The sequence below is a fragment of the Nansenia antarctica genome, assembly GCF_963989245.1.
Source record: "Nansenia antarctica genome assembly, chromosome: 4".
NCBI lineage: Eukaryota > Metazoa > Chordata > Actinopteri > Argentiniformes > Microstomatidae > Nansenia > Nansenia antarctica.
The window spans coordinates 66,030,914-66,049,132 of NC_137689.1; the positions used below are offsets into that span (position 1 = coordinate 66,030,914).

Genomic DNA, 18,219 nt, shown 5'->3' on the forward strand with positions numbered 1-18,219 from the left:
ATGTCCAATGCAATACAAATTTCTGCTTCGACACATAATAAAGTATCTAAAAGAATGTAACCTATTCTAGTAATTCACTGAACTAGCAAGAGAGAGACTGTTGATTATGTGCACTGCCAATCAAGGGCATAGGTTTGCATATGGACGGTAGGTTCATGCCCAATCCAATATTTAAACAAACTCATTGGCATTATTAGATCCTTCAGTTGTTGTGTCCCTACCGATGTTGAGACTGAACCTATGCCCTTGCTGTCAATGTCTAGCTGTGCTAACGGGATGCTAGCTGTGGTTCTGGAGCTGCGCAGTACTGTATGAGATCAATAGACCTCTACACTGGTATTATAGACAGTAGGGGTGTTCTAAGGCCAAAGACCATGTCTGATCCAATGAGCTTCTATTACTCACTCAAAACCTGTCAGCATTTCTATCCCACGCACCCCTCTACTGTGCAAATAGTGTTCAGAAAAAACCTGCAATGCAGAAGTTAGAGAATAAGTGTCTCTTAACCTCACAGTGCACTCTATTCGTTGTAGGTATTTGGCATGCATGTATTGTATAAACCAGGGTCGTATCCGAAGATTGAGGTGAAGCTATACTGTAGGTTAAGGGAGTTGTATGTCAGCCAGGAAAGAGACAGGGCAGGAGCTGGGGCCAAGGGTACGTCAAGGAGAGGTGTGTGTCAGAGAGGCGTATGCCAAGGAACTGGGTAATAGGTTAAGTCTAAATAGTGTTGTTGGCAGGTATCCTTCCGGAGATCTTGCTGGTTTTGTAACACTGCTGTTTTCAGCTTTTGTAGGAGCTGTACTAGCCTGATAGATGAGGAGGAATATACTTTAGAAAACCACAGAACTACGAGGTGATATCTTTAAAACATGAGCAAGGTCCCTGTGGCTGCACACGGAGCAGACGTGTTCAATAATAATTACCAGCCAGATTATTTTTAAACTGAAGAAGTGGGATACAGGAGTGGTTTCTTCAGATATAGAATCTTGGGATCTGACTTGTGATACAATGTACGTATTCCAATGTAATTATGGTATTGTTTAATATAGTACTTGTGTTTACTATGGTATCATTATAGCATTGTAAAGCCTACATTGTTCATGCATCTTAATTACTGTACCATTCACAGTCTAGTCGGTGACGCCTACATTTCCCCAGTAGCCCTCTTTTAGTTAGTCTTTGCTCCTTTGTTAGGCGTTTATGCTCTATGAGGTGATCTTGAGTTCCACTGTATCAATCTATCAGATATGCTTATCAAAATTCCTTTTCAGACCATACAATGTATTCCCTCCAAGGACGTTCTGACGAGTTATTACATCTCAATAGCCCATCCCTCCCTCCACAACTCCTCCCCTCTCCCTCCACCCCTGCCTGTACAGTTCCACACCAGTGACTCTCTGCAGGAGAGGCTGGGTAAGGAGGACATGTCTAGCTGAGGCAACAGGGGGGCAGGGAAGTAGAATGTAATTAGTATTCTGGACAGATAGAGTCTACTCCATCATCATAGCATGATCGTAACTCTCTCTATTCCCCCTCTCATGACTAATCCCTTATTCCCCATCTTATCCAGCCACTCTCTCTCTCTCTCTCTCTCTCTCTCTCTCTCTCTCTCTCTCTCTCTCTCTTTCTACTTTCTCTCTCTCTCTCTACTTTCCATCACAGTCTCTTTCTCTCTGTCTGTCTGTGTCTGTCTCTCTCTCTCTCTCTCTCTCTCTCTCTCTCTCTCTCTCTCTCTCTCTCTCTCTCTCTCTCTCTCTCTCACTCTCACTCTCGCTCCCCCCCCCCCCACAAACACACACTATGATCTGCATTCGTATAGCACCAATTAATGAAGGTGCAATATTCATTCAATATTTAATATTTAATATTCATTCCCCAAACAAAGACTACTTTAGCTAGATGTTATGTAGATCTACTTTGTCAGACTGCTGCACACAAATGCAACAGTGACACAGTGACTCAGTGCTCACTCGCTTCCTCACTCACTCACTCACTCACTCACTCACTCACTCACTCACTCACTCACTCACACTCTAACATTCTACTTTTCTTATCTGCACATTCATTCAATCATTGATCAATAAACACATCTAAGACAAATATCTTTTCATCTGTGTGGAGCTCAATTAACTAAGATACTGAAGTTGGTTTTGCTGTCCTTTCTTGTTGGCCAATTTGCATTCTATTACCCCAGGACTGTTTGTTTAATCAGACTTTCTATCCCTCCTGGTGGTCCAAAGGGACTGCAGAGGTTGTGTTTTCTATTCATTTATTCCTTTCTTGCACCCCTGCTTAAAAAACGACAGTGTGACACCAAGATTAGAAGCAATTAGCATCGTGTATTCGTGTTAGCTTCAAACTCCCTCCGATCTAATTATCCCGCTTACATAAATTAGCCTTGCAAAACGCACTTGCATCTTGATGAGCAACGAAATAAAGTTGCTAACCATCATGTTGGACGGTGTTATCCTTGGTTTTGATTCAATTTAGAAAATCTTCTCAGCAAGGATTAGATTAGACATCAGATCTGTATTCATTGCCGCAATTGATACTTCCTCATGTTCTGCCTCTCAACAGTAATGAGCCAATCAGACGGATATCACTGAAACGATTACTTATGAATTAGTGTGAATGTGCACCGTACTTTTACATATTTCTTATCATTGGTGATATGATATTCATGGTAGAGAGCAGGCTTGGTCTTTCACACTGTGTGCCAGTGTGCTGCATTGTAACCCAGGGGGTATGATGACGAGGCTAGCTCTTGCTGTGAGGGCACTGTGGTAGCCGTGGCTCGTGACTGGACCAATGAAGCCTCTATGGACCCGTTGTAAATCTAGTACTGTTGCCAGGGTGTACACAGCAAACTGAGCAGATATTTCACAACCCAGCTAGCCTTAGTTTCTCGCCTTAGTTGCCATAGTTCCTTGGTCTCTCCATTTTGGAGAAAGGGCACAAGTCAGTAGAGTTTTTATTTCATTAAATGTTTCACATCATCCAATATGGCTACACTCCTTGAGTTTGTTTATCCATTAATCATTCATTTGTTCATTCATTCATTCACTTCATTTCAGTAAACCTCCATTGTCGATTGTTTGTGTTGTAATGCCTCTGGCCTTTCTCATGGCCACAGTGCAAGGACTGTGTTCTTAATGAAAGAAATAATAATGAATAATAAAATAATGTGAGCGCAGTAATGACTGTCTACTTAGTGAGTTCAGTGCTGCTGCGGTGCGGTGCTTATAGGGCTGTGCTGATGCACCGAGGCAGCTTGTATAGCGCCACTCCCACAGACTCCATGTTTGATACTGTTCCTCATTCTATGGGGGGTAGTGGTGGTCTAGTGGATAGTGAGTTGGACTTGGGATCGGAAGGTTGTGAGTTCAAATCCCGCCTGAAACCACACCACTACTAGTGTGCCCTTGGGTAAGGCACTTAGCCCTCAGTTACTCCAGGGGGAATGTCCCTGTAATTCGTAATTGTAAGTCGCTTTGGATAAAAGCGTCTGCTAAATGGCAAAATTATTATTATAAATTATTCCATGCATTGCGATGAGCATGTCCTGCGATTTCTGCCTCTACCAACCTCCCATGGACTCCATGTACTGGAAGTGTGTACTCAGTGTAAATCTAATCAAACTACGGCACCACAGGCGTAGGCAGAGAGTAGGGAAGCTGCCTCCTGGTTACTCATATTATTAGTGTTTTGGTCATTTGCATGCTTGGTGAGCCAGAGCCTTATGGACTTATGCTAACTTACTGAATATATATTTGAAGATATGAGAGGTGTCTTTAGGCTTGCACAGTAATAAGCAAAGTAGCATGGCTAACTCATACACTCACAACGTAGCGCTGATACTTGATTTGTATGACAGACTCGTAGAGGTAGAAAACAGAGGATGGGCTCATTGTAATGCATGGAATGCAAGGATGAATGGTATCAAACATGTCCGATACCATTGCATGCATTATAATGAGCCCATTCTCTAATTTCTACCTCCACCAGCCTCCCCCAGTGTAGTGTTGATCTCATCTGCATGCTCACACACTCTCCTTCCTATCCATAATGTATTATGTTTCAAATATCAAATATAACACATTATCTGGGGATCGAATCTTGTCTTTGGTGTCACTGACTGTGGAGCTACTGTAAAAAAAAAGAAAAAAGTTCTAAAAGTGAAGAAGACCTTTAGAATATGTTCTAGAAGTTAAGAACACATGGTAAACTGTACCATGCACAAAGATACCCTCCCGCTGTCACCATTACATTACATTGTAGGCATTTACCAGACACCTTTTGTCAAAGCGACTCACAAATACATTTGACTAAGTATGTGAATCATCTATTTACCAGTCATAGCAGAAAAAAGTAATCTATGCTTGGGCCAGGGGCCATCGGCAGTTGTAGTGCTAGAAGAAGGAAGATTATTTTCACTAATCATCTGTGGCTGGCACCAGATGTTAAAGACACAGGTAGCTGACTCCCAGAGCACAGATGTGGAGACAGAGTTTTGCTCTGAGGAGCTCTTTGCACTTCACCTAGAGGATCACATTCAACATCAAAGACCCCTTCGGAGAGAGAAGCCATCTTCTATTTCTGCTGCAGTGGAGACATCGACATCAACACATCATATCTGTTGAGTATTTAGGTGGGAATTTACAGGCTATTTGCATGTCTAGCACACGTGTCTGTGTGAAATTGAAGGCAATAGGTGTCATCCAAGACAGAATGGCATAGAACTTCCAGCAGGGAGGAAGAATTTAAAGTCCTGAAGCGATATAGAAGTAGTGCCCGAGATGGACCTCATATTTGAGTGTGGAAGATTGTATAAAAACTGAAGTGGTGGAATGGAGGAATCGAATGAAAGAGCCCAGATATAATGGAAAGTTGAGGTTAATCACATTTTTGAACTGCTACTGCTATCTTGCTCTTGATACTGCTCTTAAGGTATTACAGCTATTTTCTCCATGCCAAAAAGATTCTATCCCCTAAAACTGTTCTTCCTACATTTACGAGATGACTTGGGTAATTGGGTTGGCCTCTCTGTCGGTCTGACAGAATTGGATGGTTTGGAAAAATGAGCCCAGCTAAATGGTAACATCACTCACAGTATTAGGTACAATTGCTTTTGACGTTCAATTATGATGTTGGCAAATGCGCAATACCTGCCATTTCATGTCTAACATACTTTTACATTAAGATCTGCAGGAGTCTGAATTCTTAATAAGAGGATGCAAAACAATTAGAGCAACTTGGTGTGTTCGAGTGATTAGTCTGTAATATACAGGGAGGGGGGGGGCAGGCATTGTTAAAGACACAGTACACACACAAACACACAAACACGCAAACACACACACACACACACACACAAACATTTGGTGTACTAGTAATCAGGTCCAGTAGCCTGAGGGCAGGTTTGAGTGCTCTTGGGTTATACTTCTAATGCCTAAAGTCAAGTCTAGGGCATTGGGACCGCAGTGATGATTGAATGAAAAGGCCAGTGATCAAACGGTCAAAGTTAATGTCTTTTTTATGGGACTAAGCTCAGCTATGGCCAGTCTCTAATTAACTCCACTGAGGCAATGACCATTTACATTCAGCTGTTTGCCATTTGAATTCTATCAGTTCTCCACAGTAGACTTTAATTTCTCTACAGTTCCCTCATCCTCCCATGGTCTTTAATAAACAAACTCTTAAGGCAGTCTCTTATCTTATCTGGGGAGTTCGACATGTTCAGCTTTTTCTCAATGGGTTTTGAGGAATAACAAATTCTTCACCACAGATTCTCATTAGTAGGAAATACCAATGACATAATGATGACTCTATATTCTTAATGTCTTGTTTAGAGGGGGAAACCCACTCCCTAGTCTCATTCCCAGACACTTCCGCCCTGCGCCCCAATAGCCTGGGGACGAGGTTACCCATTCCATGACATTGTGCTAACCTCTACTATCAGTCAGAAAACATGCACCAAAGCCGATAGCTATCTGGAGCTGTGTATGTGATATCATATTTCCGTTTCCCCCAGTATTCCCACACTCTATCTCAGCCCATCCCTTTGTTATCCGTCCAGAGTTCGGAGTGCCTCAGGGGGGAATAGATGGAACATCTTCCCATGCGCTAGGCTAGGCTAAGCTAAACTAAGCTAGCTTATCTGTGTGGCGCTAGCCCAGCCAGCCTGTCACAGTTTGTCTGTCTATGCGTAATAATAATGAGCGTAATAAAACAGCCCGGGCTGCAGAGGGTGGCGAGGTGCGACGACACGCTGAGATCTGAACTGCTGTCCCCCAGCAACAGCCCCAGAAACAGACCCAGCAACAAGACGGTGATCATGGCTCGGAGGGTTGATGACTGACCTAAGAGTGTCACCGAGCTGGGTCACTGCGCTGGGTTAGGTAACCCCTGCCTGCTGTGTCTGCAGCAGCTAAACAACGGCAGACTAGAGGGTGTTATTATGGAAAGTGTGGCATGTGTGAGGTGGTGGGGCAATAATGAGAGTCCTGCTGTTGTGGGTTTTACAGTAGGGCTTTTCCAGTACTGTACTGTACTCTGGGCACTCTGCAGCCACAAACAACCAGCACGCCTCAACAGTCACTATGGGTGTGTCAAGACATGGATTTTTATAGGTTGAAGTCATCCTCTAGAGGCCTGCGGGTTTTGTTGTTGTGCCTCAAAGCAGTGCTTAATTGTATAGGCCCCACCCCCCACCCCCCATGCCGCCCCATGTTGATGGAAAAAGGTGGTAACAAAAAAGGAGTAGAGAGCGTTGCCTTTTGATGTGTTTTGTTCCGTGTTCACTAAGAGCCCAGAGGTTAAAGGGCAAGCCTGCAAATGAGAGCCTCCTGTCACTAGGGGATGAAGTGCTGAGTGGCTCGCTTTGCTTCCGGTCTGGACGTTGACGCTAGGCAGATCCGGTTGACCACATCAAACAAGTCATCCCGTACGTCCCCCCCCCACCCTGTCCCCACCTCCCCCCATTCTCCCTCCATTATGGGGCAAGCCTGTGCCCATCTTTATGAGTCTCATTAATGTACCTCAGATGGGGCTTTCAGGTACAGTTTCCGCTTCCTGCTCCATAGTCACAGTCATGCATCATTAAAGGCTTTCTCTCAGCAGGAAACTGCCTTCAGATCTTGTAAATGTTTACGGGCCTTTAACGCCGGCACCCGCCACCCGCCACCGATACACATCTTGGACATATTAGAGCCTCCTCAAGATAAGAGGCCGTTTTAATGGTAAGCACATGGTATTAGTAGATCGGCCAAAGTTCGAAGAGTGAAATGCCACTTGCTGTCTACATAGAAAAGACTCAGGTACTCTCAGGATCCTTTGAAAATGAGTTTATTTACTGTGCTGGGTCCCGAAGGGTGATTCTAGGTTCATCTATGTAAGGTAAATTATTCTCTAAGGTAAATGATCTATCCATGATTTGAGTTATAAGGTCAATTTTAATCAATTCAACATGGCATGAATGCACTGTAATCTCCTAGAGAGACATTAGGTCCACATCAGTGTAATCATCCACGTACTGTACGAAGCATGTTCCTACAACCGAGAGGTCTTACGTATGCATAATCTGGTCATATATCTATGAGTGAAAGGAAGACACTGAGTCTGCCTCGTCCCAGCTGTCCACTAATGTTTCATATGTTACAGCAATACGAGCGGTCTAATTATACATCATCTATTATCTTTGGTAATCTAATCCGCTGGCCATTCTATTAGAAGAGTCTCTCTGTTCATAGAGAGACATGACACACATGCATACCACACTGGCTCTAAGTGCACACTGGTCACAGATACATACCTACGGTATATTACATATATTTTTTAATTTTTTAATTTAAATAATAATAATTTATTAACTTTATTTATACCTTTCAAAACAGTGTTATAAAGTGCTTTACACGTGTGTAAATAAACAAATATACAAATACAAGTAAAATATCAGTAGGAAAACAGTAACAGTAAAACACAATACATTAAAAACAATAAGGACACCATCAGGCTAGTCTATAAAATGATTTAAAAGAAAATACTGATCTCACTTACCTAATATCCTCTTAATAGTGTCCTAATCCTCCTAATCTGCTGCCTCCAATGCAACTCTGTGAAATCAATCTCTAAGCACAAAGAATCATTGTATTAATAGATTGTGTGTGCTGTGTGTTAGAGTTATACTCATCTTTAATTGATGTGATTTACACTGTGAGTCATTCCTTGCAAAGTATCGCAAAGACAGTGAACTTCCAAATCAAACTTGGATAGTATTATATGATGCAGTTATACTTATGCATTTTGATACATGTATTGTGAATGTGTTGAGTCCTGAAACCAACTCTTCACCACGGATCAGGAGAGGCTGGTGGAGGTGGAAATCGGAGGACAGGCTCACTGTAAAGCTTGTAATGGAATGAGGAATGGTATCAAACACATGTACTGTACCTCATTCCATCCATTCCATGCATTGCAATGAGCCCGTCCTCCGATTTCTACCTCCACCAGCCTCCCCTGCCACTGATAGTGCTGCGGTGCTGCTTAAGGAAGGGGGAAGTGGAACTACAATAAGCACCACGGAAGAAGAGTATAAAACTAGAGCAGAGAGGAACTGCCAGAAGTGCAAACCAAGAGCAAGCTCTATTAATAGCTGGCAAAGGTTGTTGTGGGGATGGGAACATGCTGATGTTATGACTATTTAAAGCAGGAGAGCTCGTCTGGTGTCAAACACTGATCTATTAGTCCAGTCCGGACAAACAGGCTGAGGAGGGGCTTTTTCCATAATACTGCCACTTTGTCACTTTAATAACAGCTCAACTCTGTCACCCAGACCCCCTAGGGAGACATAAACAGCCTCCTGCCCCCTCGTAGAGTTGCGGATACTGTCCACTCAACCGGATTCTTCTAACAAACGCTTCAGTAGCTAAGCATATTTCTTTATGTTAATCATTCCGAACAGTGCTGAGTTCGGTTCAGAAGAGCAACTTCCATCGTACCAGAAAGTCTCCAAAGGTGCAAACTTTGCACAAACCTGACTGAACTAGATTACACTGCATATTGTGCTACACTAATATGTCAGTGGCATGTTTGCTGTATACTGTATATGTAAACACATCATTACCAGAGTAACTGAGATAGTCCAAGTGAGCTTGAGTGTTGAGTGTGTCGATAGAAATATGAATAATATGAACAGATTAATAGTTGTGGTATACTGTAGGTTCACTCAATCAACCGTATTGTCTCTGAATTCTCTCTGTCCTCTTCCTTTGCTCTAGGGTACCATTTTCCTACCTGGAAACAAAGTTACAGAGCATCCAACCAATGGGGACGAGGCTGGAAAATTTCTGTTTGAGGTTGTTGCAGGTAAGAAAGAAAATGTAGCACTTTTTAATTTATTTTATCTTTCAAGGCAGAGTAAATTGTATTATTCACCAGAAAGATGTGACTTCAAGGACATCATGATAACAGTGACAATAGGTTGAGATTGTGACAGAACAAATTACAGTTCCATGGCCTGCAATTGACGGTGTTTGGAGACATGTCACAGCACCCCCACCTCTCCAACACAACATATATAATAATCAAGATCTTGTCAACGTGTTTGTGCATTATCAATACACTACTGACACAGACATCTAATGGGTACATTTAATCAAACCCCTGCAGGAAAATAACATTAAAAAAACAAAACAAAAAACACTTTCTTTAATTAAAATCAAATTGAGTTTTCTTTTGAGCCACCCAATAATTATTGCCGACTGTAATTAGTCACATTTCTTCAAACATGCTTTGATGTTCCACAGAAAACAATGTTATTGGTTTGATTAAATCGCCAGTCAGTCAAGTGAGGTTTCAAGGTTGGCCTGTAGCCTATTTGAGTTGTTGGACAGTGAGCTAAGGAGATGAATGAGTTCTTACTGGTGCTGCTAATGAACCGTTTTTTTCCTAGACCTAATCCCTAGGGTCTGGGCGCTGGACTAGCTGCTGCACTAGTCACTGCGCTAGCTACTGTGTTAGTCAATCTGCTAGCCTTTGCGTGTTTGTAGTCTGTGTGGTGCAGTATTAAGAGACAGGAAATTAAGTATTCTAGTGAGACCAGTACAGAATGTCCCTCTCATCCCTCTTGCCTTGCGGCAGACAATGAATCACACTCAACACTGTGGACAGATGTCCTAGTGATGTGTGTGAGAGAGCCAAGCTAGCATTGAGACATTCCTTAGATACATGTTGTTACAAATGAGGGTCCAGCTCCAGGTCATGTAGTTTCAGAAGGCACTGCATAAAGGAATGTAGAAAGATTTCAATTGAAAGGAGGTTGTCATTTAAGTTGGCATCACTGTAGCACATTAGTTACCTATCTTAGTACCATCAATGTCAAGATTCACTCCTGCTTTAAAATGTAACCTTCACTGTTGAAAGCATCCTGACAAAAACAATTGTAAGAGGCACACTTGATGTGTTTTGATATTGCACTCACTTTGGGTACATCATTGGCTGATGCAGTCTGCTTTTGTTTGAGTTCTGCTACTGGCTGCTACTAGTGGGGTTTATGACAAGTTACCTTGGTTACACATCCTTCGACCTTCGTAAGCTCAGTAGCTTAATGGTGAGCCACGCACGCACACACACACACACACACACACACACACACGCACACACACACACACACACACACGCACACACACACACACACACACACACACACACACACACACACGCACGCACACACACACAGTCACAAACTACAACCCCTGCAGTCAGGATGGCCTTGGATAGAGTCTTCACTGAGGAGAAAAGGGAGTCCATTTTCCCAGGAAAAGCAATGCGGGGAATGTGAGTCCAGGGAATGGATTTCTAAACACGGGCCGTAGCTGGAAGACTGCAGTCCTCAGCTGGCCTTTGGGGGAATGCGTGACCGACTCTCCAATCGATCTGTCGGATGCGTGGTAGAGGGCAACGGATGTGTGCACTGACCCCTACGCACTCATCTTCTCCTCCCTTGTGTGTGTTCCCCCCCCCCCGGGTTTCTTTCTGAAGGAAATCTAATCGAGAATCGAGACTTGCTCTCATATCGGTTGTACAATATCTGTTGTTTATTTCCATCCAATACAATGTGCCCTTCAGTCCATCTATTTGTGCGTTGGTCGCTGTAATGGGAGGCTGTGAGTGCAGTGCAGGTGGCTGTAGCCTCAAAGTTCACATTACCCTCCCCAGGCTGAACCGTGCCTGATTACAGCTTTAGTTGGTGAAATACAGTACAGCCTGCATTTGGAGGTTTATGACCTTGTCGGTTATAGTATTTAATGATTTGCAAGTCACACATACTGTAGATGTGTCCCCTTCAACTAAACATGGTGGACTTTTGGAAGTTTGGAACACACAACCGTGCGTGAAGAGTGTGTGCGTGTGTGTGTGTGTGTGTGTGTGTGTGTGTGTGTGTGTGTGTGTGTGTGTGTGGGCAACAGGTTTCTGGCCCTGTTGTCTCACCCATTGGGAGTTGTGTGAATGTGGTTTTCCTGCCAGAAAAACAGGGAGAGGAGATTTTCTATTGCTGAAAATTGGGAAACGCTGAGCCCAGTGCATTATCCTGTCAACACAATATGAATAATTCCACCTATTGTACATGAAGGTTTATGTTATACAGTATGAGAGATGGAACATAAGGCTTTAGTTTAGAGGGGGACCGAACCCTACATATATCCATATGTGTTCTGTCCTGTTGGCACATAAACAATGACATATAGAGCAGCAGGTGTTTCAAATTAGAAAAGAGAGAACTTGGTTTTAGGTCTTATGGAATGCCCAGATCTCAGAGCATCACATAAGGGCGTTGGTCCAACTTACTGAACATAGCAAGTCATTAAAGCCTACAAAGCTTTTGCACCTTTTCTTTTCACATCGATGACTCACAGAGAGAGTCAGTGTAAGAGAACCTTCGTTTCTAATAATATTCAAGCTATGTTTTGTCCTTCAGCTATAAATCTGAACTGGGCCATGTGGAAACAAGGGCCATGGTGAAGATTTTAATTAGATTTCAATATTAAACAACACCTGACCTGCATGATAAATATGATCCGCAGAGGAGCGTGAATATAGTTTTTAATCAGCTTCTGAAGTTAGCCCATCTCTCCTCTTATGAATCGTTCCGTCTGTTGTCCTAGCCTGCCAGTGACACAGAATGATAAAGTAGCTATTTTCATAAATAAATCAGACGTTTGAAGGATTTGCCGATTAGGGCAGCTGTAGCTGTCCAGCACATCAGTCAGTGTTTCAAACACTGTGTTTTGACAAGCCAAGCACTATGGATATAGTGACATACTAATCAGTACTCCTACCGTGTCAGTGTAGTATTATTTTCATTTGGAACACCAACACTAATGCAAATAATACTATAGCACCTGAAAATAGCTCAGGCAACAGTACATTTCCTTTCTTTGTAATAAGACATTGTTTCACAATGCCGAGCAGACGGTTGTATCACTTCTCAGAAACTAGGCATTGATGCGTGTGTTTTCACTGGGTAAGTAGTGGGTGAGGAAGGTTTGAGGAAGCGAAACTGGGTGGTTTAGAAGAACACCTGCTACCATGTGTGTGTGTGTGTGTGTGTGTGTGTGTGTGTGTGTGTCTGCCAACGCCCCGGCTCTTACCGCAGGAGCCCCCAGTGGCTGGGGATCTATAATGGGAGTTTAATGGGATTATTCTTTGAGGGTGGTGTTGAATTATTATTCTCACATTTGGCTATGGCTTAATTACAGACAGAAGAGGAGCATTTATTATGTCTCCTTCCTTACACACACAGAGCGAGCCAAATAACTCCCGGCACTGGCAGACAGACACCAGACAACAGGGAGGTCATATGCCTGAGCGATTTACAGCACCGCTCATTTTATATAAGGGGTTAATGTTTGACAAGTAGCTGACGGGAATGGGGCAAGGCGGGGTCGGGGTAACCGTCAAAGTCAAAGTCAGGGTCATAACAAGCTGCTGCGCCTCGAACCGCAGGACTGCTTGGCATTGTGTGCCCACGTCAGATTACAAAGGATCTGAGAGACAGTAGCCTATACAAATATTACATTTCCAGTATGGTAATGTATTCCTATATATAGTATTCCTATATATAGTATTTTGTGAAAGAGCAGAGTACTCTATTTAAGAGCTTTTTCCCCCTCATAATTAATATTAGGGGTTATATATAATATTCAGTGTGGTAGAGCATTACAGGGCTTTTAGCCTTACAATGGCATGCCCTGTAATCATAATGGATAAAGATAGTGTAGATTTGTCAGGAGCGGTATAACAAATGGGATTAAGTTGACCTTGGACTTGTTTCTATCGTTCGTTCCTAGTTTAACTACATTATCGGCCCTAAGCATCAGTCATTGTCTCCCCTGTCCAAGCCTCTAGAGAGCGTAGGGCTTTGTGCTAATTTGCATCCAACAGCAAATTAGCTTATTTTGTATCCAGGCTTTATGACACAACTAGGGGAACTATACAGCACACATTCATGGCCTATACTGTATGTAACAAGAGAAACTGTCTAAAGAAGTGAAAATCTACAGCATCAACTTCATAGTTTCATAACCATCATAGTGACAGCAGCTGTTGAAAGCGGAAACAAGTTGGTAACCAATCAAAATGTTCTGACTTTTATTCAGAAAAAAGGTAAACATTAAAAATTAAAACAAATAAAACATAATCAATGACACACTCGCAATGGATTCGGTGAGTAATCCCCACTACCCTACACTAACTAGATGGTCAGTTGCTGACCGCTTTCACCAGCTACTGTCACATATTTCTGAGTTGATTGAATTAACATCCCACATAGTCACATTGGTCCTAGCCATTGGCCCCAGCCCCCCAAAAGTACATTTTTCCTACAGTACAGTGCACGGGGACATCAACGGCTGCTTTACACAGAGTATTCAAGAACATCTGTCCATCCTCTTACGCATTTCACTGAAAGTGGCTGATGTAGCACAATAGATTGAACACAAGAACGGCGGGCACACAGTGGGCCTTTCATCTGGCATGGTGGGCAAGGTTCTCTCTCTCTCTCTCTCTCTCTCTCTCTCTCTCTCTCCCTCTCTCTCTCTCTCTCTCTCTCTCTCTCTCTCTCTCTGCTCCTCCAGGCTGAGGGCATCCATGTGTCATATGTCTGACCCATGTTGAGTGAACAGAGGTGGATCAGGACTGGGCATCTGGTACAACCCTATAAATAATATATTAATATATAATAAATTAACAGTATGAAGCAGAGCATTCTGGGTTGCCATGTCCAGAGCACATACATGCCTCATTGGCTCACAACTCTGTAGTTGGCAGAGTTTGTGCTGATGTTGGCTGTTATCAAAAGTCTATTCACTTCAAGGTTTTTCGTGAAGTAGATATGGTAGCTATGCACTGTTTTTAGACATAAAATCATCTGAAATATCATTGACTGAGCTATAGTGACTGTACAGGTATACACATGCCATGGCTTATCGAGATGTTTTCTGCAACATTGGGGAGATATTGTGGTAGAAATACAATGAAATACAGCGTGACCATATTTACAGCCTAGAGAGAGACAAACCCACCACCACTCCACTGTACGTGTATAGAAAACAATATTTTATCAGTATTAGTCCTCTGGGGTTGGCTGTGTATTACCTGAGAAAGATTGGGCCAGAGTGAATTTGAAATGCCACAGATTGAATTCTCTCCACCTGTAATTGCGGAGCTGTCAGACTCGGGTGCTATGGGAACTTTATTTTCATGAAGCCAAGTTTTCATTTTTCCAAGTGTCATATGGACCGATTTCTCTTTCACTTGTAATTCAGTGACTACACCATGACTTGGTCCAAATAATCTTGGGTCTGTGCACCTGCACCATGATATTATTGATAGTTAATACCCTCAATATTCCCAAATGGTGCCGTGTGACAGTATCCCAAGACTATAAAAGTATGACCTTGCAGAGGTTGCATAAAAGTGCTGCATAAAAGTGCTGGCACACAAGGCTCTTTCCAATTTCAGTTGGACCGCTGGATAGGTGCTCAATCCATGGAATATCAAGTATTCTTACCAGGTTCTGCACGGCAACGTGATCCCTTCAGCAAAGTTTTATTCGCGTTTCAGAGGAAGCTCCTTCGTCAAAACATATAATACAACCTATCTCAGGTGGCAACAGTGCAGAATGACACAAATACTAGAATAAATGAATAGATCACAACAATGAGAGACAAATATGACCTATCGATTCATACGGCTTACCAATGCGACGCTATGCAAGTCACTACTTCACTGATCACTACACAACCGCAACACCACAATGAGGAATCCCGATTCCAATATTTCTGTCTATTTCCTTCCTCCGGACAGCAAACCCCCCTAGTAGCCCTGCACCTGGGATCTCATCAGCTGTGTGTAGAGGCAGAGCCGCTGACTGGCCCATTGATTTCCTGCTAGCCAGCTTGCTGTCAGGAACAATGTTATTAAGCAGCCCGTCAGTCAGGCTTGAGTTAGTGCCCCCCCCCCCCCCAGTCTCACACCATGCTGCAGAGGCTGTGGAATGTAGCCACCATAGAGGCCACTGATTATTACAGAAACACAGACTCACGGCCTGTCCCCCGCACCCACAGCCAACTGTCATCAGCAGCCAGCTGAGTACACCCCCCTCCCACACACACACACACACACATACATACACACATGAATGGAAGCGCGTACACACATACACACTCGTACGTGCATGAACGCTCACACATACACACACACACACACACATGCACGGACGTATGCACACACACACACACACACACACACACACACTTACACACCTCCCCTCCACCCCCCATCTGCTACAAGTTATTTTGGTAGGGAAAGTACAGCGTGTTGATTGCCACTGCTGGGCTTAAACTTTCACAGTGAAACACAGCAGTCTAGCTTACACAGTCCATATAAACCATACAGTCCCTGTGGCCACTTTATAGGAATAGCATTAAAAAGTTTGTAGGGAGCTTTCTTATCACTCCATAAAAGTCTGTGGGCATGTTCTGGCCATATCACAAAGCAGCAGAGATGTCATAAATGAATTCATGCACTCCAAAATGTGTGGAAAATAACTTTTAATTCTGTTCTGTATACATCATCAACAGCGTTTCTAATGGGTCAATAACACTCCCATGGGTTACGTCAAATAAAATAAAATAAAAAATACTACAGGAAAGTCTCAATCAGTCATTTCTCAATCGTTTCTGTGCCAAAATGCTACTGGCTCACCATGGCATGCACTTCCTCCCTGTATCGATGGTAAAGGAAAAACAAGGGGGCAGCCGATGAAGCAGCTCATAAAGAACCTAAAGAGAAGCAGAGAGTGAATGAGAGGAAAACTTAACAAACAAATTCCATTCGGTCTAAATCTGGCCCTGGAGCACAGTGAACACAACACAGAGAGAAGGCTAGGACCATCTGGGTCTGCTTGAACAGAGAGAGGATGAGAGAGAGAGAGAGAGAGAGAGAGAGAGAGAGAGAGAGAGAGAGAGAGAGAGAGAGAGAGAGAGAGAGAGAGAGAGGAGGAAAAGGGAGGGGATAGAGAGAGAGCGAGAGAGAGGAGGGATGGGAGTGAGGCAGCCAGAGGAAGTGAGAGAGCCAGAGAGAGAGAGAGTCTGAGAGAGAGAGAGAGAGAGAGAGAGAGAGAGAGAGAGAGAGAGAGAGAGAGGGGGATGGAGAGAGCAAGCAAGAGAAAGAGACAGACAGGGATGAGAAGGAGAGCCAAAGAAAGAAAGAGAGAAGGCTCGAGAGAAAGTGAGAGAGTCAGAGACGAGCCAGGGCAAGAGACGTGGGGGGAAGTGGGGGGGCGTAAGACGGAAAACACAGCTGCCCATTGTGTTGTGGGGGCAATGATGTAGACTGGGCAGATGCCAGGTATCTGTTGACTGCCAGGGGGCCAGACTAGGAGCACAGTGAGGGTGCTAAACGACCGAGGAGGCTCTCACATCTTGGCAGCACCTTCCTCCTCCTCACCCTATAGATGAAACGCCAGCTACTTCCATCTCTGTACGCTCCTCTGTACAGAGATGTCGTGGTGCTAACAGCGTTCGTTGAAGCTTAAGTCACAAAGGAAGAGTCGGGTTTGCACACACACAAACGATGCTTGCTCATTACTTTATTTGACTCTTTTTAATGTGTTTTTTTTAGGAGGACAGGCTCATTGTAATGCAATGGAATGGAATGAGGAATGGTGTCGTGTTGTGATACCATTCCATTCCCAATGCCATCCATGCATTATAATGAGCCCCTCCTTCTCCGATGTCTATCTCCACCAGCCTACCCTGCATAGACACACATAATACTCTTGAACTTGCTTGTGTATGTCTACCAATACCATAAACACACCTGCAGAAAAAGCCTGTCAGCATAGACCGTAACTCAGCGGTCTATCACCTACTCACCCGCACTGACGCTATCTCCTATCCTTGTCATATAGGGCCTGGCTGCCGCGGAATGTTTGTGAAACTAGCCCTGTCATGCTTTGCGTGATATGCGATATAAACATCTAGTTAGAGAGCAATCAAGGCGTTTATCTGACTGAGACGGATTGTTCGTACGCAGATTTGACGCATGGCTAGCGTTGTTTAGACTGGGTGCAGTACCTGTACGTCGGCGCATATGATTGGCCGGGCGGCTGACAGACTCACACGCATGTTGAACGCGGATTGTTATCTGTGGCTAGACGAAGAGGGTCTGAGAGGCTATCAGTCACGCTGTTTCTAAGTTTGCTGTGATGACACGGTACACACTCCACATTCACCTGACACTAAAGAGTAACTACAGCGCCACTACAAAGGTTTTTAAAGCAACTTAATGTAAGGTGTTTACATACCAGTGGAAGCTGGTGGAGGTAGAAATCAGAGGACGTTCTCATTGTAATGCATGGAATGGAATAAGGAATTAGATTAGATCAGATTCAACTTTATTGTCATTGCAGAGTACAAGTAGGCCTACCAGACAACGAAATGCAGTTTAGCATTGAAGTGCAAATAGTGATATGATAAAACATGATATAAAAACATGATGTGAAATCAAATGGTATCAAACGTATTCCATTGCCTGCATTACAATCAGCCCAGCCTCCCCTGTACCATACAGTTTATGAATCCCTGATCTAGAGTAGCCTACTACATCTAGAGTAGCACCAAGAACAGCAGAGTGAGTAGACTGCTGATATCAGAGAGG

At 43.5% G+C, this 18,219-nt stretch overlaps 1 protein-coding gene across 1 annotated transcript in view; it reads left to right on the plus strand.

The window, feature by feature from the left end:
* Positions 1–18,219, plus strand: part of arhgap24 (Rho GTPase activating protein 24) — a gene marked incomplete at both ends in the record, with an annotated part of 71,843 nt that overhangs the window by 7,354 nt on the left and 46,270 nt on the right. The window contains one exon of the mRNA XM_080528706.1: positions 9,276–9,363. Coding sequence (XP_080384832.1) covers positions 9,276–9,363 — 88 coding nt within the window. The remainder of the gene's footprint in view (positions 1–9,275; positions 9,364–18,219) is intronic.